Raw genomic sequence first — 24,735 nt, forward strand, 5'->3', positions numbered from 1 at the left:
TCTACATTTGACGAACACTCTCCATACCCAAATGATCGTACCTTTGACAATAAGCATAGGTGTGGTACTGAGTCAAATGCTTTTCAGAAATCAAGAAATAATGCATCTGTCTGGCTGCCTTGATCCAAAGCATTCAGTATGTCATGTGAGTAAAGTGGAAGTTTGGTATCATATGATTGACATTTTCGGAATCCATATTGGTTTGCATCGAGGAGATTATTCTATTCAAGAACTTCTTTACGTTTAAGCTCAGAATGTGTTCTAAGATTCTGCAACAAATCAATGTCAAGGATACCGGACGGTTGTTTTGTAGATCATTTCTACTACCCTTCCTGTAGACAGGTGTGACTTGTGCTTTTCTTCCAAAAACTAGGCACGTTTTTGTTTGAGGGATCTACAATACGTTACAGTTTGAAGAGGAGCTAATTCAGCCACAAATTCAGTATAGAATCTGATAGGGATTCCATTGGGCCCTGGAGCTTTGTTCAATTTTAACAATTTCAGATGTTTCTCAAAACTGCTGACACTTATACTTACGAGGGTCACTCCAAAAGAAGTGCACACTATTATTATTTTTTTTTTAACTTCACCTTTTATTCTACATGTTTGAAAGTTTTACAGTGTGTAGATACCTCCTTTAGGAACAATATTTTCATTTCTCCACATAATTTCCATCCCTCTCAACTGCCCTACGCCATCTTGGAACCAGCGCCTGTATACCCGCATGGTAAAATTCTGAACCAACCTGTTGGAGGCACTGTTTGGCAGCGTGCACAAGGGAGTCATCATCTTCAAACCTTGTTCCACGAAGAGAGTCTTTCAGTTTCACAAAGAGATGATAGTCACATAGCGCCAGGTCAGGACTAAAAGGCGGTTGTTTCAGTGTTGTCCATTCGAGTTTTGTGATCGCTTCCATGGTTTTTTGACTGACATTTGCCCGTGCGTTGTCGTGCAACAGCAAAACATCCTGCTTTGGCCAATGTGGTCGAACACAACTCAGTTGAGCTTGAAGTTTCTTCAGTGTCATATATGCATCAGAGTTTATGGTGGTTCCACTTGGCATGATGTTCACAAGCAAGAGTCCTTCAGAATCGAAAAACACCGTAGCCATAACTTTTCCAGCAGAAGGTGTGGTTTTGAATTTTTTTTTTCTTGGGTGAATTTGCATGATGCCACTCCATTGATTGCCTCTTCGTCTCTGGTGAAAAATGATGGAGCCATGTTTCATCACCTGTCACAATTCTTCCAAGAAATTCATCTCCACCATTCTCGTGCTATTCCAAAAGTTCTCTGCATACCATTTTTCTTGTTTCTTTGTGAGCCACTGTCAACATCCTGGGAACCTACCTGACACAAACCTTTTTTAACGCCAACACTTTCAGTATTCTGCAAACACTTCCTTCCCCTATCCCAACGTAGCGTGACAATTCGTTCACTGTGATGCGTCTGACAGCAGTCACCAATTCGTTAACTCTCTGCACATTGTCTGGAGTGTGTGCAATACGAGGCCTGCCACTGCGAGGACAATCCTCAATAGTGCCATGCCCACTTTCATCATGTAACCTGCTTGCCTACCGACTAACTGTACTGCGATTGACAGCAGCATCTCCATGCACCTTTTTCAACCTCTTGTGGATTTTTCAACCTCTTGTGGATGTTTCCCACTGTCTCGTTTTCACAGCACAGGAATTCTATGACAGCACATTGCTTCTGACGAACATCAAGTGTAGTAGCCATCTTGAAGACATGTTGTGATGGTGCCACTCACGGGAACAGGTTGAACTAAGTTTGAAAACAAGCGGGAAGGATGTGTCTACACACTGTAAAACTTTCACAAATGCAGAATGAAAACTATTTTTACAAAAATAGGGTGCATTTCTTTTGGAGTGACCCTCGTATTTCATTCATCTTTTCAGTGGTAGAGGGATTAAATTGTGGCAGTCCTCCTGGTTTTCCTTTGTAAAGGAATGTTTGAAAACAGAGTTAAGCATTTCAGCTTTTGCTTTGCTAGCAACCACTAACATAATACTGTATGAGCACGATGGTTATATCAAACCTACATAACTTTTTTATGTTACATTAGTTTAGATGCTTGTTGTTGTTGTTGTTGTTGTTGTTGTGGTCTTCAGTCCTGAGACTGGTTTGATGCAGCTCTCCATGCTACTCTATCCTGTGCAAGCTTCTTCATCTCCCAGTACCTACTGCAACCTACATCCTTCTGAATCTTCTTAGTGTATTCATCTCTTGGACTCCCTCTACGATTTTTACCCTCCACGCTGCCCTCCAATACTAAATTGGTGATCCCTTGATGCCTCAGAACATGTCCTACTAACCGGTCCCTTCTTTTTGTCAAGTTGTACCACAGACTCCTCTTCTCCCCAATTCTATTCAATACTTCATCATTAGTTATGTGATCTACCCATCTAATCTTCAGCAATCTTCTGTAGCACCACATTTCAAAAGCTTCTATTCTTTTCTTGTCCAAACTATTTATCGTCCATGTTTCACTTCCATACATGGCTACACTCCATACAAATACTTTCAGAAATGACTTCCTGACACTTAAATCTATACTCGATGTTAACAAATTTCTCTTCTTCAGAAACGATTTCCTTGCCATTGCCAGTCTACATTTTATATCCTCTCTACTTCGACCATCATTTTTGCTCCTCAAATAGCAAAACTCCTTTATTACTTTAAGTGTCTCATTTCCTAATCTAATTCCCTCAGCATCACCCGACTTAATTCGACTACATTCCATTATCCTCGTTTTGATTTTGTTGATGTTCATCTTATATCCTCCTTTCAAGACACTATCCATTCCGTTCAACTGCTCTTCCAAGTCCTTTGCTGTCTCTGGCAGAATTACAATGTCATCGGCGAACCTCAAAGTTTTTATTTCTTCTCCATGGATTTTACTACCTACTCCGAATTTTTCTTTTGTTTCCTTCACTGCTTGCTCAATATACAGATTGAATAACATCGGGGAGAGGCTACAACCCTGTCTCACTCCCTTCCCAACCACTGCTTCCCTTTCATGCCCCTCGACTCATATAACTGCCATCTGGTTTCTGTACAAATTGTAAATAGCCTTTCTCTCCCTGTATTTTACCCCTGCCACCTTCAGAATTTGAAAGAGAGTATTCCAGTCAACACTGTCAAAAGCTTTCTCTAGATGCTTGTACACTGTTAATAATAGCAATTAAGTATCTTATTTTTATTGTACACACAATTAAAAGCCTGTATGAAGTGACACAGAGATCAATACTCTCTACATCCGTTACAGATTGGCAAATCGCACCAACACTGTATCTGGTGCCAACTATGAACTATTCAATAAGTAATAGGAGCCACATACCTCAGCATGACAACTAAAAATGTATAAAAGAAAAAAAAATTAAATCAATTCTAATAGTCACAGCATACACCGTGTGCCTCATAGCTGTTTGTAAATTTTATGGAAAATTTTATGAAATCGATTTTACCTATGCTTTTGAAGATTAACAAAATAATTGGCTCACAAGGAGTGACTCTGGCATTTTTTTTATTTCTTCTAATGTTGACTTTTAAATGTGGCAGTAAATCACTGGAGGAATATCAGTGATTTCACTAGCATTTTATTTTATTTCTTTGTAAATTTTACATTTTATTAGAGATTCTAATTGCTTTACTATGAAGGTTATGTATTATGTAGTTCATATAGTACATCAACTGATGTATTCTCTGCAAAACATACCTTCGTTATACAGTAGTCTTTAAAGAGCTGTAACAAGATCTTGAAGAAGAGGTGTAGACGTACTAGGGCATGTATAACAGCTCTGAAATACTAGTATGTAATTTTGCATACAAGCACTATAGGTTATGTCTTGAGTTGTGATTTTTGTACACTATGGTCTGACTTCATGTATTTTAGCACCGATAATGGCTAGTCACTAGCCAAAATCTGAATCTGCTCTAATACAGCTAGGATGGAAATGACAACTCATTGTTGCTCTTTACTGTTTTGAACATTTTATTTACTGTGCATATACAGTATAGTTGTAAGAATATATTATTCAGTATGTAGGTGACGTGGGGCAGGGAGGTATATTCAGAGTACAAAGTTCAATACATAGAGCTCTCACCCTGACAATAACAGTGGCTGGGCTTGGATGACAGATGAAGGTACATCAATTCATTCTGCTTCAGTTCTGTGCCCGAGTTCATAAATCAAAGTGGCTGACAAGTGGTAACATGCCAGTCTCTCAGCAATCCATGACCAGATGTTTCCAATGCGAGAGAGATCTGGAGAATGTGCTGGCTAGGGCAACAGTTGAACACCCTTTGTATTCAGGTAGGTCAGAACAACACGGGCAGCATGCTGTCTTGTTGAAGGAGAATGTCTCGCAGAGCTTGAACAGGGGCCACCAGCCTTAAATCATCCGAAATGTAACAGCTGCTGTCCAAATAAATATGTGAATCAGAGTTGACTGGCTTGTGTATTCAGTGTCATCCTGCATATTACACCAGGTGCTGGGCTCTTATGACACTGACAAACACAATCTCGAAACGTTAATTCACCTCGACGTCGATTAGTATTTTAAGAATGGCGAGGTCATCAGCACCCTAATTCTCGTGGATACTTCCATTGTGGTGCTGTACGCAGAACTGGGAGTTGTCTGAAAAGATGAGATGGTTCCACTCCTGTGTTGTCTCGGGCTATCACTATTGGTGCGCCTTCAGTGTCAATTGAAGCCATAACAGTGGTTGCTGCGCTGATAGTCTGTGGTGTTCCAGATGCCATCGCACACTCTGAGTGGATTCATATCTTGCTACAAAGAAGTCCAGTTACTGACTCAAGGTTTGTGACGTGGCTGCACAACTGATGGAACAATAAGTCTTACTTCTTGGGCACTAAATTGTGTGAGGACACTGAGATTCTGCATGGCACTGAGTATGCCCTCTTGACTCCATTGATTCTATATTTGCAAGTGGACAGTCATGGGATTCTGGTGAAGCAATATTGCAGAATAATAAATTGCACTCTCAATGACTCACAATCTTGTCAGTGTCGAATACCGACGTGCACTGATAGGCATTTCTCCATCTTATATGAGGCATAACACAATCTTCTCACAAACAAGCAACATTAAAACGTGATTTCTGACTAACAGACCTACTGTATAATATTTCCTTACACACGTAATGTAGATGGCATTACTCCTAAGTTCTCTGTATAGTTTCACTGAAATGCTATTGTTTATTTGACAGACCTATGCTCCATGTTGGACTGCACATCAAGTGTAGTGTGTGGCCAATATGTCAGTGAAAGAAATTCTTCAATCTCTTGTTGAACAGCAGTGAACTCTCACCCACCAGCAGTAGCCAGGGTTCACTGTTGTTGACACAACCCTACCGTTTCCTCCAAACGATTATTGTGCGAAAAGTTGGGATACATATGAAGAATGCCTTCAACAACTTTTCCAGCTTTAGGAGTTGGGAACTCCAACATGTGTGAGGCTTTCTTTATGCCAGGGATTTCTCCTCGTGTTTATCACCTTCTGTGTCAGCTGACTCCTCTTCAGGAACCTGCCAGTCTCTCTTTTAATGAAATGTGTCAGTTGCTCTCTACTTATCACTGCAAATATACTCATGTTGCTGCTGCTGGGCATTGAGTTCTACCGCTGTCAAAAGTGGCCTCATCAGTCATACAGAGTTTGGGCAGCGGAAGTTCGCAGGCTCAGCCGTCATTGCCAGTTTGAAGCTCACTGTTACTCATATGCTGATTTGATGATTCATGATGCTATAATGTGCCCCTCGTACAGGAGTTTGGGAAAACCCTCCTCTCACAGAGGTTTTGAATATTTCCCAGTTTTCTGCAATATCTAGAGAGGCAGGAAATGAGATAGAAGCTTGGTGTGAAGAGCCGCCACTGCTTATCCTCCTCAGCTGCTGTTGGTTAGCTCATGGGGGAAAGACAACATTGCAGCCATGCAACTGTGGTTTCCACAATGCATGAGGCAGCACTGTGCTAAACAGCAACAGCAGTCACCGTCACAACAGCTGCCTTGTGCTCCTTTCCTGTTGCGCCCTTATCGTTTTGTTCAACACGAGCGGGCCGCATGCTGCCACATGCAACCATCGTAAAAATTATAAAAAATGCATCTGTATGCACTCACAATCTCATTCACCAGACATGAACATGGATGTGAACAGTGTTTCCCAAGTGATGGTAGCCCAAACGAACTCAATATTGAAATATGTTGGTGACTTACAATAAACAACAAATATCCATATTAGGATAGTTTTCTACTCCTGTAATGTATAAAGCAGTTGTTCAGCCTTTGATCTTTCTAGTGGTGGATGATGCTGAAAACTTATTTGGATTATGCACATTCAAAATTTTTGGCTACTCTATTTCTGACAAAGTGCATCTGGTACCGGATCAAGTTCCGTAATGGCAACTGGGTACGTTCTACTCAGAATATTCTACCTTGTTTTCAGAAGGTCTATGACTGCTACTGATTTTGAGGCTCACATCACAATGAAAAAAGTGGCGTGTCCATTTTTTTCAAGCCTACCCAACCCCAACAGCTTTACAGGAGCAGGTCAAATTAAAAATCAGTAGACATGTCTTTGGGTGTTATCACACCTGTGTCCGCTGGTGAATGGTCTACTCCACTGGTGATAGTCGCAAAACCATCGATATTTGTCCCTTACCCCTTCAGAATTAACTCTTTAGTGTGGGTTTCTGACAGCCAATATTTTTCCAAAATAGACTTGTCTGTGGCCTACTTGAAACTGCCTATGTTATGACACCAAACATATCCTTATAGTGAACATTCCCTTTGGGTTATACCAATACCAACACCTGCCATTTGAAATAGCTAGCACACCTGCCATCTTCAAATGATTTTTGGAGCAGCTCATGGCCTCCATGGCAGAATGCATTAACTATCTGGTTGATAGTGTGGTTTTCAGTTTCTCAACAGAAGAACAATTTCAGAACTTTTGTGCTTTGTTCATGGTGCTGCAGGCCACTGGGTTGAAATGTAATTTGGACAAATCACAATTTTGTTCAGGTGTATACTTGGTTATGAAGTCTCGCATGCTGTGTCCAGCCTTTATGCCAGCCCACTGATGCCACTGTTGTCTCCTACCAACGTCAAAGAGTTGCAAGCCTTTCTCGGAAAGATTGCATACTACCATAAATTTCTTCTTAGCTCTTAGCAGTAACTTAGCCCCTTCATGCTCTTGTAAGGAAAGGTGTTCCTTTTCACTGGTCACCACCTGTGAGCATTTTTTTAACTCTATCGAAGTTGAAATTACACTTGTGATCTTGCTTGGTTACCTTCCAACTGGGCTCTAAAATTTTGTGTTGGCCACAGATGCCTCACAGCAAGGCCTTGGGGCCATTCTCATGCACAAATACGCAGATGGTTCTGAACATCCTATTGTGTGTGCTTCCAAAACCCTGAATCATGTGCAACAACGCTATTCACAGATTAAGGCCTCTTGTTACTAAAAAAATTTCTAGTTTTTCTATGTAGTTCTAAATTTCATTTGAATACTGATCATAAACCTTTGGTTTCTTTTTTCCATCCTTTGTTATCATTACCGGACAAAGCAGCCCATCGCCTGCACTGGTGGGCTCTGTTTTTGTTGCGCTACAACTGTAAAATTCATTTCCAACGTACAGCACGTCCTGCTAATGCAGATGCTCTTTCTCAACTGTTGACTGGCCCCAATTTGGCATTTGATCAGGATGAACTGCTGTGTTTCCATCTAGATGATGAAGCCCAAAACCTGTGGATGGTTTTTCCATTACCAGTTCTCAGATTTTGGCAACTGTCATGGCCAATCATATCCTACGTCGGTTGTTCAATTTGTTCGCCAAGGCTGGCCAGATAAACTGTTGGGCTGACTGTCAGATCCTTTGCACAATTATTATGTTCTCCACCACCACCTCTCAGTTTTTGATGGCTACAGAAGAGTCAGCAGTCAGGCTTATGATACTGTCTGCATTGTGGTGAGACAACATGCAGCCTCTCTATCTGGACCATTGGGATGTTTCTCATACATATTTGCTAGCCTGCTGCCACTTGTTTTGGTCACCCTGCCGGAAACCCTGCTGCCGCACAAGGATGCCTCCATCATCTGTAGTGGCTCCCAGCTCCTGCTCCATCTTCGTTCCGAGTGTCACCTCCTCTGGGTGGAATAGTTGGCACAAGGCCAATTACATTTCTGCAGCCCCCCTTCTCTGCTGCCTCCATCACTATGTGCCTGCCTGGAGGTGAACATGGATATGGCACCCCCAGCATCAGTGCTCCCTTATGGTCTCTTGCAGACAAGTGTGCATTGCACTTGTCCATGCCCACCATTTCAGACCATATTCATGTGTGACAACACGACACCCGCTCCAGCAGTCCTCCCCATCTGATCCAATGAAGATGTGGATCTCTCTATGGTTAACATTTTTCCCCAAGGGGAAGGGGTATTTTAACCCTATAAAATGAGTGCGCAATATCAAACAGGGTGCACCTCCATGACCAGGCTAAAGAGGCCACCTCGCAGTGATATTTGCCAAACAGCCTTGTATAGGCCTGCACACTGGGGCCACGGGGCAAACAAATGTTTATTGACAGATGTATGCTTCATGTTAGACTGTGCATCAGTAGGTGTACTTCTTGGTTAAGCGTGTTTGTACAGATTACTACTTTGTTCATTGTCTTAGTATACCCTGCATGAAGGTCCTTAGTTGCAATTCTGATATTGTGTTTGTGCAACATTAAAACAGTAATCATATGCATATCCTAAAAAAGCAAAACACTTTGTAGGTTACCAGCAGAAATTACACTAGATGATTAAATGTACATTGTAGTGTAACTATCTGATTATTTCAACAGAAAATTATCCGACTTTTGCAAAAATACAGAATACTGCATCATTTAGCAGGTGCTTTTGTTGGAACACCAACACAAGATGTATCACTGTATGTCCGTCAGTTAATCAGATATCGTTACAACAAAAATAACATCAATACTTATCTTCAACCCAGAATTAGAAGGTCCAGGTTTCCTAACTGTAAATAATAACCTGACAATATTTGCATACATTCTTCTAATTTATTCTTTCTTGATGCAGCAGATGAAATTCACAATTTTTCATAGTCATTGATTTCATTTTGATGGTAAACTGAAACCTAGCCTTCAGTATTACCATTCAGTAAGAAGTACAAAAAATATATAAACCATAGCTATACTGACGACAAGACAACCACTCTGCTTCATCTTGCACTGTCCTTTACATAAAAATGTAACAATCCATGATGCCAAACTCATTACTAGAACAGATATTTCCGTAAAAGTGTAATGAAAAATTATACATCACAAAAACTTAAGTATAAGCGTATGTTTTACCAAAATGAGGAAAGTGTTTGATAGTTTGTTTTCTTAAATATTTTGTTTTTGTACTAAATTTTGTAAAAATATTAATTGTAAACAATTAGTCCTAAAAAATTCTAATTTTCTACTAAATAACAAAATTATTTACTAACATTTACACAGGTTCTTCCTCAAGAATGATGTTTTTTAGTTGAGCAAGTTACTTTGTAATCGTTGTTGTGGTCTTCAGTCTGAAGATTGATTTGACAAAGCTCTCCATGCTCTTCTATCCTGTGCAAGCCTCTTCATCTCCAAATAACTACTGCAACCTTCCGAATACTCAATTGATGATCCCACGATATCTCAGAATGTGTCCACCAACCAGTCCCTTCTTCTAGTCATATTGTACCACAAATTTCTTTTCTCCCCAATTCTATTCAGTACCTCCCCATTGGTTATATGATCTATCCATCTAATTTTCAATATTCTTCTGTAACACCTCATTTCAAAAGTTTCTACTCTTTTTCTTGTATAAATCATTCATATTTCACTTCCACTCATGGCTACACTCCAGACAAATACTGTCAGTAAAGACTTCCTTAACTCAAATCTACATTATTCAATGTTAACAAATTTCTTTTCTTTAGAAAAGCTTTTCTTGCCACTGCTAGTCTACATTTTATATCCTCTCTACTTTGGCCATCATCAGCTATTTTGCTGTCCAAATACCAAACTCATCTACTAATTTCAGTGTCTTGTGCCCTAATATCTAATTTCCTCAGCATCACCTGATTTAAATCAACTACATTCTTATCTCCTTGTTTTGCTTTTGATGATGTTGTCATATATCCTCCTTTCAGTATGCTTTGTCCATTCCATTCAACTGCTCTTCCAAGTCTTTTGCTGTATCTGACAGAATTGCAATGTCATTGGCAAACCCCGAATTTTTGTTTTTTGTTTCCTTTCTGCTTCCTCAACGTACAGATTGAATAACATTGGGAATAGTCTACAGCACTGTCTCATTGCCTTCTCAACCACTGCCTCTCTTTTATGCCTCTCCGACTCTTATAACTGCTGTCTGATTTCTGTATAAGTTGTAAATAGCCCTTTGCTCTCTGTAGTTCACCCCTGCTATCTTCAGAATTTCAAAGAGAGTTTTTCTGGTCAACATTGTCAAAAGTTTTCTCTAAGTCTACAATCACTACAAATGTAGGTTTGGCTACAAGTTTCCCACATTTTTTTGTACGCCAACTTCAGAGCTAATCACACAACAATATTCTGGTGGCTCATTTAATATTCATTTCCCACTACATTTTGAAGATTTTGGAAGGGTATGACCTAGAGTAAGTGAAAAGTGATGAAAAATGACAGAAGAGAGACACTTGTGTAGCAGTAACATTCATAAAATTTGGAGAAAAGAGACTGTGCAGAAACAGGGAGATAAAAGTTCACATCAGTGCATGATTCTGTAAGATAGCTGTGTGATGTCTTTAATATTTTAAATAGTTATAAATTAGCAAAATATCTATCAGAAAAAGCAAGAACTTACTAGTTCTATGAAGAATTGAATAACTGATCAGAAGCTTCAATACAATCAGTTTTGGAGCCTGGGGCTGAAATAGATGACAATAAAGGGAGAGAAGAAATCTTAAATCATACACTTCAAAAATCATTCATGCCAACACTACAATTTCATCATCTAGCTGCTGTATAAATAAATGCCATACATAATCACTTCTCATGCTTAATATCAACTGAAACTGAGACTCTGAAACAAATAAGTGTCAGGTGAAGATGAATGTTGGTCAGGATTTACAGTGATTATGATGCAGTTGTTAGCAGTGTATATACTACAATGAAGATCTTGGAAAGGCTAAAACTGTGTGCTGGAATGAGACTCAAAACTGTATCCTTGTCTTTCCCAAACAATAGACTACTGATTGTAGAACACATGCATGCCTCCATGAATAACTCAAATTTTTAAATTGTCTTTTACTTCCCTCTAAGCTACATGGTTGTAACTTTTAACTAATCACTTGCGTCACAAAAATTTTTGAGAGTACCTGGGAAAAGCAAGGACTCAGGTTTGAATCCCAGTCCAACCCAATTTTTACTGGTCACAGATGTTAACTCACTTCATGAACATCTGAAACTATCATTTACAGTTTGCTATTAATGCAGCAGAATGGAAGTTGATGCAGATGAGTAGGAAAAACAAACCCGCAATGTTTAAATATACTATTAGTGGTGTGCTGCTTGACACAGTCATGTCAATTAAACATCTAGGTGTAACATTAGAAAGCAATATGAAGTGGAATGAGCACTTAAGGATGATAGTAAGGAAGGTGAATGGTCAACTTTAATTTATTGGGAGAATTTTAGGAAAGCATAGCTCATCTATAAAGAAGATCATGTATAGAACACTAATACTAACCATGCTTGAGTATTGCTAAGTGTTTGTGACCCGCACCAAGTTGGATTAAAGGAAGACATCAAAGCAATTCAGAGGTGTGATGCTGGGTTTGTTACCGGAAGGTTCAATCAAGACACCAACATAATGGAGATGCTTTATGAATTCAAATGAAAATCCCTGGAGGGAAGACGACGTTTTTGCAAAACACTATTGAAAAAATTTAGAGAATTGGTATTTGGGGTTGACTGCAGAATGATTCTAATGTTGCCTATGTACATTTCACATACTGACTCCGAAGACAAGATAAGAGAAATTACAGCTTGTATGGAGGCATATACACTGTCATTTTTCACTCACTCCACTTGCAAGTGGAACAAGAAAGGAAATGACTAGTAATGGTACAAGATACCTCTCCACTATGCAACATATAATGGTTTGTGGTGTATGTACAAGTATGTAGCTGTAGCTGTAGATGAAGACAAATGAGACACTCTGCACAAAATTAATATTAATTCACAGGGTAAACATGTAGATGTCAAGGAAAAGTGCAGTTTACTCAGTTTCTAAGAAGTTTACCCATGTTTCCATGTTTCTTTTGAACAGATTGGTACACTAAGAGACCAATATTGTTAAAAATTGTTGCTGGGTGCTGGAATATATTCTGAGTTGAAGTATCCCACTATGTCAGATTATAGGAAGATACTGAAGAAATTCAAAGACAAGCTGCAAGATCTACCATTGCAGGTGTGCTAGTGCTGTAACAAATATTTCCGAAAAGACAATGCACAGAATCACGGTTTGGGGGGGGGGGGGGGGGATGGTTTCTATTTGAGCTGGGAACAAAGGGTAAGAAGTTTTTGGTTTAGCTTGGTTCAGCAGCCATTTGCACATCCTTTTGAACATCTGTTTTAGTTTAGCTATGTTACAGTACATTAATGAAAGTTTGAAAGATGAACTGGGGCTGGTACTAAGGCAAATTATGTGAATGATTTAGTTCATTTTGCAAAAGCTTTTAATTGGGCTCAAATTAATTCTCAGCTAGTGCCACCGTTTGTACATGTACCGTTCTGATGTTAAGTGCAATAACAGGGAAAAAGCACATTTATCTGGAAGGTTTTGGAAGCGTGCCACTTCTATACTTTAAGCTTGTATGAATCATTTCAAACTTTGCACAAAGGTAGACAAATGATTAAGTAAAAAACTCTTTTGTCTTTGAGGTCTCTGATGTGCACCATGTACAAACTTTGAACTTGTACGAATCAGTTCAAACTATGTGCAAAAGTGAATAAATGGATGAAGTCAATACAATTATTACAATTATTTTTCCAATAATCTTTATTCATTGCTGAGATGCAAAGGTTTAAAGTCGAGCTGAATGTAGCACAAAAAATTCTTTCTTAGTGAACAGAATGGGCGGAAATGGTTTAAGGTGAATAAATAAATAAAGAATGCATTCTTACAATAAAATTGAAAACTCACTTTCAAAACTCTAGTTTCATTCAGATTGTACACGCAAAAAGACATGATTTTTGTGAGGTTTTTATGTGCTCTGGATTTTGTGCGCAATAGACATGTTTTTTTGTGATGGTTGTGAAGTGCACCATTTATATACTTTAAACTTGTATGAATTGGTTCAAACTTTGCATGAAGGTATAAGTAGATAAAGTCAAAATGAATTTATTTCCAATAATCTTTATCTGTTGTTGAGATTCAGTGGTGTAAATTCAAGCTAAATGGAGCACATAAAATTCATTCTTACATGAATTGAGTGCACAGAAACAGTTTAAAGTGAAATAAATAAATAAATGCATTATTACTATAAAACAGGACACTATCTTTCAAAAATCTAGCTTCATTTGGACTTTATGCACAAAAAATACATTTTTTGTGAGTTTTTTTTACACACACCACTTCTATGTTTCAAATTTATGCAAACTGGTTCAATTTTGTAAGAAGCTAGACAAATACATGTGATTAATTGTAGCCCAGTTGTTTTGTATACCAGATCACCCACTGCTCAAGCCAACAAAAATGTACACAGATTGACAAGCTATGGTGATCTAATGTCAAAATTATGATAGAGTGAAAAATGCTCCTCTCATAGCCAAAAAAAGAAAAATATGTCCTGGACAGAGTTAGGGATGTACGGAATGGTTTGAAAAGTTTTTGGACGGAATAGAAAAAAAGTACTTACATCAATGAAACTTTTTTTTACTTTCAATGTAGTCTCCTTGTAGATTAATACACTTGGTCCAACAATGTTCCAGTGCCTTGATCCCATCTCAAAAATGAGTTTCCTCCAGGACTGCAAAATAGTTGTCAATTACGTCTATCAATTCTTCGTTTGAAGTGACTCTTCATCCACCAATAAAAAGTTTCAGTTTTGGGGAGATATGGAAGTCTGACGGAGCCATATCAGGTGAATAAGGTGGGAGTGGCAACTATTCCTATCTTAGTTCATTTAATTTTGCCATGGCGACAGCACGTGTGCGGGCGTTGGAGGATGACTTTCTTCCTTGGTAAACCTGGCCTTTTCTCGCATATTTTTTGTTGCAATTTGTCCAGAAGGTTAGCATAGTAGTCTCCAGTAATTGTTTGCACAGTGGGTAGATAATCTACAAACAGAATTCCCTTCACACCAGACAACACTGATGCCATGACCTTTTCCGCCAAATGGATTGTCTTTGCTTTCTTTGGTGACAGAGAATCAGCATGTTTCCACTGCTTTGACTGTTGTTTAGTCTCTGGGTTACAGTAGTGGTCCCAAGTTTCACCTGTGGTCACAAACTGGAGCAAAAAGTCTTGTTCATTTCTCCTAAAACGGGCCAAACTTTGTACGGAAATGTACATTCTTGTGTGTTTTTGAGCCAGCATCATGAGTTGCGGCACTCATCTTGCAGATATTTTTTTTCATTTCTAATTCTTCAATTAAAATGTGATATGCCCTTTCAGACAACATCTGGCAAGCATGAGCAATTTCATGATGCACTTTCAATCAGCAATCCTTCATGACCATTTTGACCACGTTTGCAATGATTTCTGGAGTAGTGACACATCTTGGCCAACCACTGCACAAATCATCTAAGCTCTCCCGACCAATTTTAAATTCATTTGTCCACTTGGCGACAGTTGAATATGAAGGAGCAGAGTCCCCAAGTGTATTCCAGAAATCGGCATGAATGTCCTTTGCTTTCGTACCTTTCTTTAGGAAGTACTTTATCACTGCTCGAATCTCGATTTTTTTCCATCCTCACAAATCACTATGTGGGAGCAACAGAGCCACGTCACCACCACAGCTCTCTTCCAAGAGGACTGACATGGCATGTGTTTACAGGCAACAGTCCAATGAACATCACGTGAACAACTCGTTGTTCTAGCACTGATCTCTTGTGGTGATTCCGAACTTTTCAAACCACCCTCGTAAAAGAAAGGAACTAGCATTTTGATTTATCTGGCACTTTCAAAGACATTTAACATCTAAATGAAAACATCTTGACATATTCATGCTGTTTTACTAGATTTCCAATGTGAGGTCTCTTAGCTGCAAGGTGTTAGCACACCTGCATCTTGCAATTTATTGGCTAAAGACCCTAAACCGATACCCAAAATTCAGAAAATTCACCAGCATTAGTAAACAATACACACCCTAAGAAGAAGGAGGAGGAGGAGGAGGAGGAGGAGGGGGGGGGGGTGTCGGGGGATGATGCACCATGAAGGAATTACCCAAATGTGGCAGAAACCGGTAGTGTGATGTACATGTACAATTTCACAAAAAAATGAATAATTTATTCAAGAGAAACAGCTTCGCAAACTGGACAAGTTGATAATGCATTGGTCAATCGCTTGCCTTTGTGCAAGCAATTATTCTGCTTGGCATTGATTGACAGAATTCTTGCACGTCTTCCTGAGGCATATTGTCCCAAATACTGTCCCACTAGTGCCTTAGATCATCAGAATCCCAAGATGGCTGGATGGTCCTGCCCATAGAGCTCCCAACATTCTCAACTGGGGAGAGGTCCAGCGACCTTGCTGGCTAAAGTAGGGTTTGGCAAGCATGAAGACAAGCAGTAAAAACTCTTGCCACGTGTGGGTGGGCATTATCCTCCTGAAATGTAAGGCCAGGATGTCTTGCTACAAAAGGCAACAGAACTAGATGTAGAGTATTGTTGACATAACTCTGTGTTGTAAGGGTGCCACAGATGACAACCAAAGTGGTCCTCCTATGATGTGAAATGGCACCCCTGTCCTCGTCATCGGACCATATGGCAGGCAACAGTCAGGTTGGCACCCCATCATTCTCAGGGGGGTCTCCAAACACATCTTTGGCCTGGGATCTCAGTGACTGGAGCAGAACTGTCTTCAGATATGAGTCCTGCTTCAAACTGAGCCATGATGACCACTGAAGATGTGCCTGGATACGGTAGCCAGAGACAGTGGTCATGTGTGTGTGAGCTGCATTTGCGTGAAAGTGTATTTTGTATGTTGTCTATTTCAGAAGGCCTTCTGGCCAAAAGCTTACATGTTTGGTAGTCCTTTTGTTGTGCCAGTCTGCGACTCAGCATCTCTGCTATATGGTGAGTAGCAATCTATCTTTTTCACAACATTGTCAAAGGAATATAATAGTCTATAATTCTGTTTATGATGAAGTCACTAGAGATTGAGCAAAACTCAAATTGTGGAAGGGTACAGAATGGAACTGGTTATCCCCTCAATTATTTCTCACACACACACACACACACACACACACACACACACACACACACACACACACTCTCTCTCTCTCTCTCTCTCTCTCTCTCTCTCTCTCTCTCTCAAATACCTTATTCATAACAATAAAATGGCTCTGAGCACTATGGGACTTAACATCTGAGGTCATCAGTCCCCTAGAACTTAGAACTACTTAAACCTAAGGACATCACACACTTCCATGCCCGAGGTAGGATTCGAACCTGTGACCGTAGCGGTCGTGCGGTTCCAGACTGAAGCGCCTAGAACTGCTTGGCCACACCGGCCGGCCATAATAATAAAAATGATGGTAGTCCATCAATAAATAAGTAAAATAAAAGATATTTAGAACAATGTCAAAAGTGACAAATTATGGATTACGGAGCTTTATCTTGTTTTTCATTACTTACTTGGAATGTATCCAGCATATGTAAGTGTTAGAAACAAACATGCTATGAGGACTTTGTCTGCCAAGGGATCAAGAAAACTCCCAAATTTTGACGACTGACTTGGGTATGTCCGAGCTATCCAGCCATCAACCTGAACAAAATAGGTATAAAAATTATTTGCATTGCCTCAAAGAATGTTAAAGGATGTATTAAGTATTTCTAACAGCAGAAATTCTCTCTGAAATGCTCATCACTTTCCTTTCTCAAGTACAGTATGTGTGCACGAGACGACTGGTCACTAAGCCAGGCTTTTAAGCAATTATCAAATGAGTTTATCATCATCCCAAGTAAACTTGAGATATAAATATGTTAGCATTTTTCTTTAAGGTCAACAATCACAAGGAGGACTTATGAACTGAGACGAGCTGGTTTTTATGTCAGTTTCAAAATGTGATTCTTGAAGTTTTCCCAGCATACAGAATGTTCGATGAAGTTTCAGGATTGCAGCCAAATCACATTGACTTCTTGCCATTATATTTTGGCTGGCAATCATCCAGCCATCTTCAGGCGAGTGCCCGTCACTGGAGAGTGCTCAAAAGCTTTATAGCAAAAGCTTGGCGTGAAAACGCATGTGCATGCATAAAGGTGAAAACTACATGTCGACCCTCTGTCAGAATACGCACTTGTGTCGCTAAAAACAGACGTCAGATGTCACCAGACATGTCATTATGAATAAACTGTCTTCTCTCAGAAGAAATTAGAGAGATCACCACGTCCCAAGCCTTGTCCAGTTGACTACCGCCATCACGATTTATAAGATTTTGTGCTAGATGTATCTCTGAAGAATGTGTAATTACTGAATCCCAAAAAGTTTTCATTGGGGCCAAGATTTTTGTGGCAGAAAAATCCATATCATGTCCTGTGGTAATGCAGCGCTCAGCTACGGACGACTTACTGGGCTGTGAAAGGCGAGTGTGGTGCTCATGTTCAATGCACCTTTCATGTACTGTATGTGTCGTCTGACGGATGTAAGCTCTGCCACACTGACAAGGAATTTGGTAGATCCTGGTCTTCTGCAGACCCAAATTGTCCTGTACCATCTTCGGGGAGGTGATGGCATTACAAATCCAGAGGTTGGACAAGCTACGCAATAAGTGAGCGAGACTGTTAAGTTCTCTGGGTTTTTTACTGAAGTGTCAGGACAATCACCTTATTCCGAAGTTTGCCAGAGTGAGACATTTTATCCAGACTGCACGCTGCAAAATTCATTACATGAAAGGCAAGCTTAGCACTAATGAAGGAAAGGATCCGGTTTACTCGCCGTGAACTGGATATGATATCGAAACAGCTGTTTCATCTGCATATAGAGATTGCATCCAGCCTGCCATCACTCTCCTTGACATGGGTCGACAATGTGACTTGGGCAAAATCAGACTGGGTCCATAAAGAGTTTACATGAAGACAGTTTTCGAAGTTCGTCTTTTGCAGCCCAGTAAGTCAGCCGTAGCTGAGCACTGCATTACCACAGGACACGATATTAATTTTTGCCACAAAAATCTTGACCCCAGCAAAAACTTTTTGGGTATCAGTAATTAAAGAATCTGTGGAGATACACCTAGCACAAAATCTTATAAATCGTGATGCCATTTTCAACTGGACAATGCTTGGGACCCAGTGATCTCTCTAATTTCTTCTGAGAGAAGACAGTTTATCCATAATGACACATCTGGTGACATTTGACGTCTGTTTTTAGCTAAGCAAGTGCGCATTCCGACAGAGGGTGGATAAGTAGTTTTCACCTTAACGCATGCGTCTGTGCACCACAGAAAGAACAGTATTTCCAGAGGGGGCGGATTTCGATAGAGGACACTCCTTTGATGGTCGCCAATGCGCATGCATTTTTGCGCCAATTTTTTGCTATAAAGCTGACACCAGGAACTTGCAGTCTCCAGTGACAGGCACTCACCTGAAGATGGCCGGATGATTGCCAGCTGAAATATCGTGGTAAGAAGTCAATGTGATTTGGCTGCAATCATGAAACCTCATAGAACAATTTCAAAATTTGTTTTGTGTGATTTTATACAATGGCAACATTAACTTGTCTGCAAAGTCTGAAATATTGAGGTTACCAGTTTCACTAGGGAGATCTAAAAGGTCACATCATTTTTGTTTGTTCTTGATCTGGACATCAAGGATTTTATCAGACAAAAGTTAATTCATACTTGATGGTTATTATATGCTCTGCAAGCCATTTTGCCCACTATAACGCAACATGTGTTTTATTTGTAAGAAATTCCAGAGATATCTTTTGGTATGATATTTTATTTTGCCAAGCTGAATTACTATAGCTGTCCTTACTACCATAAAATACATTTGTACATTTGATTAAGATACTGACATTTACAAACTCTTTGCATAAGCAATATTTTATTAGGTATGTAAATACTGTGCAATCATAGTATGTACCATTTTGCATTTTCCTGAATTTGGTACCCACATTTACATATTTTACACTATCAATTATAACAGTTGCAGCACAATATTTCCTCTGGGACATCTGTCTCACTATCTTTTTCACTATCAGTATAACCACTTCAGTTTTGTGACTGTGGTATGTAATATTCAGCTCAATTCAATATGCTGAAAGGAGTTTACTCTGTTAATTCTTATTTATAATACACATTGTGTGTCAGCATAATAATCATTGAGTATATAATTTTGAACACATACAAGAAGAATATAAGGAACAATGCTTGGTGCTGCAAGAATGCTAAAATACAAATTATTTTTACGAAAACAATGACTGATCCATTCCCTAGCAGGTGTGTTCATCTCCACCCTCACCTACTCACTCTCTGTGATGTTAAATTTGTGGGTGCAGAAAGTCCAAACAGACTGAACTTTCACCAGGATATCTCAGATATCATACGCAGATTTGAGGATTTTCAAACAAAATTCTAAAATACTTAACTGGAGCACACATGAGAAGAGAAAAAATTGATCAGAAATTATATCCCAGCTTCTTGGATGACAATGTACAATATCTCAAGAGTACCAGCAAACTGTACATAACTAGTTCAAATATACTAAATAAGGAATTATAATTTCTTTGATACATCTTGCAATTGAATAATAAGTGACAATATAAAACTGTAATGTTTGAATAACAAATTAACCTGTATGTTTTGTGCCAAGCAAGCTATGGATAAACATACTCTGTATAAAATAACTGAAAAGCAAGCAATGAAATACTCTTTGCTGTACTACACCACACAAGCACAAATTTTCGATGCAAAGAGTTGCATTTGCTTTACTTTAACATACACAGCAACATAATATTCAATAAATGTTATACCTGTAAACAAACCAATGTGTTTTCTCCCCAAAAGTAGTGCCTCCATCATAGAAAATAATTACGTCTGCCATGCAATTCTATAATGCATATTGATGAAGACACCCAAACATGTTTATGTTATGAATGAATACAGAAAAACAGAAACTGCATCAAAGAAGCTTCAGCTTAGAATCTGTAATGGCACTGCCTGACATTACTATGAAAACCAAATAGCTGGCACAACATTACTGTTGCCTGCCGTCTTGCCCCTACTCAGATGATCTGGTCATCAGGAAATAAACAAACAAGATCGAGCCCCATTTGCTTGTGTGTAACTCATTTTTATATAAGTGGCAACAACTCAGGACCTGTGATATTTTCAAACAGGACTTTTGAAAATTTTTTTAATTGGGAAAAAGTGCTGGTTTTTCAATCACGATACACTTACGACAACTAATAATATAAAACCACACAGGAGCTAATGACAGCTGTGCTACAGGCACTGCAAGTGTTAGTGAATGTAGCATGAATGTCTCCTGCACCACTCATGTTTATGACTTTCCTACCATTTAATGAACCAAGAGAGAAATGGGACACTTAGTGCCGACACTTGCAGTAACATTTTACGGCTTACCAAATTTCTGACATAGAAAGACAAAAGACCACGTTTTTGTCAGGAACACCCAAACTGTATCTCAAATACAGAAACTAGGGCTGGAAGAACTCTAGCACAACTTGAGTGCCCTAGAAATATTGTGTTATTACAAGAACAGTTTCTGAGGAACAAATATTATTGCAGCCATGTTAGAATTCTGGCAGCAGAAAAATTGTCCCAATCAAACTTATGTGGACTGGGGAACTGACATGCAAGGTTTAAATAGGAATTGCAATTTCAAATGTTTACACACGCAGAATTATGTGGACTCTCTGACCAGGGACAGTTTAGTGTCTTGCCCCCAACTTGGAACTGAGAAACTACGTACTGTCAGCACCAGATCCTTCTCTGTGGGAAGTAATGAGAATACCTCAAGCTTATGAAACTGTCCATGTAGCCCACAGTTTATTTATGATGGAGGATGATGATCTAGCAATCAGCTCTCTGACACTGGTCATGCAGGATATCACTCTACCTCCAGCAAGATCCTCACTTGCTACACAGACTGTACAACCTTGTAAACTATTATGCCAGTGGTGGCAGGCCACATCAGTAGCAGTGCCGGTAACCATATTTTAAATGTTGCTTCCTTTGCCAAGTATGCAGCAAGTGCCACCATTGGTGCACACAAAGCCACAGGTGCAGGAAGAAGAGGCACTTGTGAGAGGTACGTTATAGCAGTTCCAATGCAGATACATCACAACCTATAGAAGGGTACCAGGTGAGTGATAAATCTACAGAACTGTGAATTTCTAAGGATGCAAATGTCATTACATGTATTCAATGGCAAACACCCTTTGAAATTACTTCTGCATCCTTACTAAAACAATCTTCTTGTTTCAGTTTAGGGGCACCGTCCTTACAGGTATCTGAGACGAATCTGTGAGCCAATGGATGCCATCAAAAGTGCTCTTGTTAGGAAAAGTTCCTTTTTACTTGATTACAACAAAGTCCAGGAAATTTTCTTATGGTAGCTGATCCCACAGTGGACCACATTTTGAGACAGACTCTTTTTGTATTTCTGGATTCACAAAACAGGAACAGAACTAAAATTCAACCTGCACAAGTGTTCTTTCAGGCAACTGGCCACGGCAGATTTGGGTTCAGCCTCTCAGCGAGGGACTCGAACAGGCAGAGGATTGTGTTGTGGCCACCACCTACATGGAAATGATGTGTGAAACAGCACCTAATGCCTCCTGTGGTTTTCTAGCAACTTACAGGACCAATGCAGGTGAGGACTACAGCCCAGTAAAGCAGATTCACAGCTGCCCTCATCACACCCACTTCAGCATGCTGCGCCCACTGTCAACATCCATAATCTGTGACGCCACTCGTTTCTGGGTGAGTACTCTCAGTGGGAGCCCGTGAGTTAGGACACTACTGAACTGGGATCCGCAGGACATTCTCCATCTGCCACAGGTCCATGAAGTACAACATGGCCTCCACCCACAGACTTTTGCAACACCACCAACACCTCCTTCAGACCATGCATCACCTGCATTCTTCTCCATTGTGATCACTGTTGGGGGAAGGGGGAGGGAAGGAGATGTAGTGGCATCACCCAACATTACTATGAAAACCAAGTAGCTGGCACAACATTCTTGTCAATTGCTGTGGCACCACTCGTTAGACAGTGCTTGTTATCAAAAGCACGCTCTGACAAGACCGACCAAGAATCCAGCCTATAAGCTGTACCAGGGCCAGCCTGAAGCAGTTGTGATGTGCTTTGTGCAGTGTGCATTAGTGTGCTACCAGTTTATTTTCGGTGCTGCTGCTGCTATTGTGGACTCTGTTTGACATAGGTGGATGTTGGATATGGCATGGATTATAGTTTGCTTTTGAATATGGACTTAAGTTAACTTGCACTGTTTTCGAGAAACATCCTACGCATACATCTCTTGTAAATAAAATGAGGTGAGAAAAAGATACCAACAGATGTGCAATACATCCTAAACACGCAAAACGTCACTCTGGCTCTTTAGCTTATGCTGTCACAGAAACCTCATATGGAAACTTCAGCTGGAAAGTAATGCAGTTGGTTAATACACTTTCCAAGGATGTATAAATGGTTATGTAACAATCCTGTAATAACAGTTTGACTACTATCAAATTAAAATGGACTATGGAATATAACTATTTGTTATGAAGCTACCCTCCTAAAAATACCTGTAAACTTAATAAATCAAATTACAGAGGCAGTAGTTGACCATATTTTTATTCTTTCATTATTCACATTTAGCTACAGTTCCTACAAGAAGGTAGTTTCTTGAACATTAATTGGTTTGTTACATGCACAATTTAAGAAGAATTCTAATAAACTAATATCATACTTCAAGTTAAAAGACAAAAATAAAGCAATTATATCTTACCAGGTCAGTAACTCCAGCGAATGCAAAAATAGCTACAGCAAGATGAAATTCTGATTGTAGAACAAGATATCCCAAATATGGTGCAGCTGCAATGCGGAATAGGCAGAGTAAATTTGGTATTGTGAGAACATTTTCCTTCTGTAAAAACATTAAGTTACCTTTCAGAAGCATAACATAAATTTACAAACCATAAGATGTCATTACAACAGATTAAATTAAGCAAAAATTTCACATATAGAAAATTAGGATTCTAAAAACATAGACTACAGCTGTAATAATGTAACATAAAAAGGTAGGGGAACAGCAAAATATGCTGCAGGTATGAGGAAACCAAAATGAAAGGAAAAACTCTATGGAATGAGGTTACTGTTAAAGCGAAGTAAAAGTTTAAGTTAACAAATAGAAAAATGGTAAATTAAACAAAACAATTGGAAAATGTCTCCAGGAGGACAAAAGATGGTATAACAAAACTTTGGTAATAGAAACAACTGCAAACAGGACAGAAACCCAGAAACCCGTCTGGAAAGAAGGATCAATCCCCACAGCTATTACATCAGTAAAAAAAAAAAAAAAATTATATATATATATAAAAAAAGCACAGGTATACACTCGCGCACACACACACATATCCATCCGCACATACACAGATTATATATATGTATGTGCGGATGGATATGTGTGTGTGCGCGAGTGTATACCCGTCCTTTTTTTCCCCCTAAGGTAAGTCTTTCCGCTCCCGGGATTGGAATGACTCCTTACCCTCTCCCTTAAAACCCACATCCTTTCGTCTTTCCCTCTCCTTCCCTCTTTCCTGACGAAGCAACCATTGGTTGCGAAAGCTAGAATTTTGTGTGTATGTATGTGTTTGTTTGTGTTTCTATCGACCTGCCAGCGCTTTTGTATGGTAAGTCACATCATCTTTGTTTCTAAATATATTTTTCTCTTGTGGAATGTTTCCCTATTTATATATATATATATATATATATATGGTTATAATAGAGGGAAACATTCCACGTAGGAAAAATATATCTAAAAACAAAGACGATGTGACTTACCAAATGAAAGTGCTGGCAGGTCGACAGACACACAAACAAACACAAACATACACAAAAAATTCAAGCTTTCTTAAATATGTCTGCTTGTGTCTGTATATGTGTGGATGGATATGTGTGTGTGTGCGCGAGTGTATACCCGTCCTTTTTTCCCCCTAAGGTAAGTCTTTCCGCTCCCGGGATTGGAATGACTCCTTACCCTCTCCCTTAAAACCCACATCCTTTCATCTTTCCCTCTCCTTCCCTCTTTCCTGATGAGGCAACAGTTTGTTGAGAAAGCTTGAATTATATATATATATATATATATATATATATATCTAAAAAGAAAGATGATGAAACTTACCAAACAAAAGCGCTGGCAGGTCGATAGACACACAAACAAACACAAACATACACACAAAATTCTAGCTTTCGCAACCAATGGTTGCCTCGTCAG

At 39.4% G+C, this 24,735-nt stretch overlaps 1 protein-coding gene across 1 annotated transcript in view; it reads right to left on the reverse strand.

Moving 5' to 3' along the window:
- LOC124784960 (probable cardiolipin synthase (CMP-forming)) overlaps window positions 1-24,735 on the reverse strand; it is a 98,860-nt gene that overhangs the window by 20,827 nt on the left and 53,298 nt on the right. The window contains 2 exon segments of the mRNA XM_047254141.1: window positions 16,911-17,040; window positions 23,248-23,385. Of these exon segments, the coding sequence (XP_047110097.1) occupies window positions 16,911-17,040; window positions 23,248-23,385 (268 nt within the window).

The sequence above is a fragment of the Schistocerca piceifrons genome, chromosome 1 (assembly GCF_021461385.2).
Source record: "Schistocerca piceifrons isolate TAMUIC-IGC-003096 chromosome 1, iqSchPice1.1, whole genome shotgun sequence".
Taxonomy (NCBI): domain Eukaryota; kingdom Metazoa; phylum Arthropoda; class Insecta; order Orthoptera; family Acrididae; genus Schistocerca; species Schistocerca piceifrons.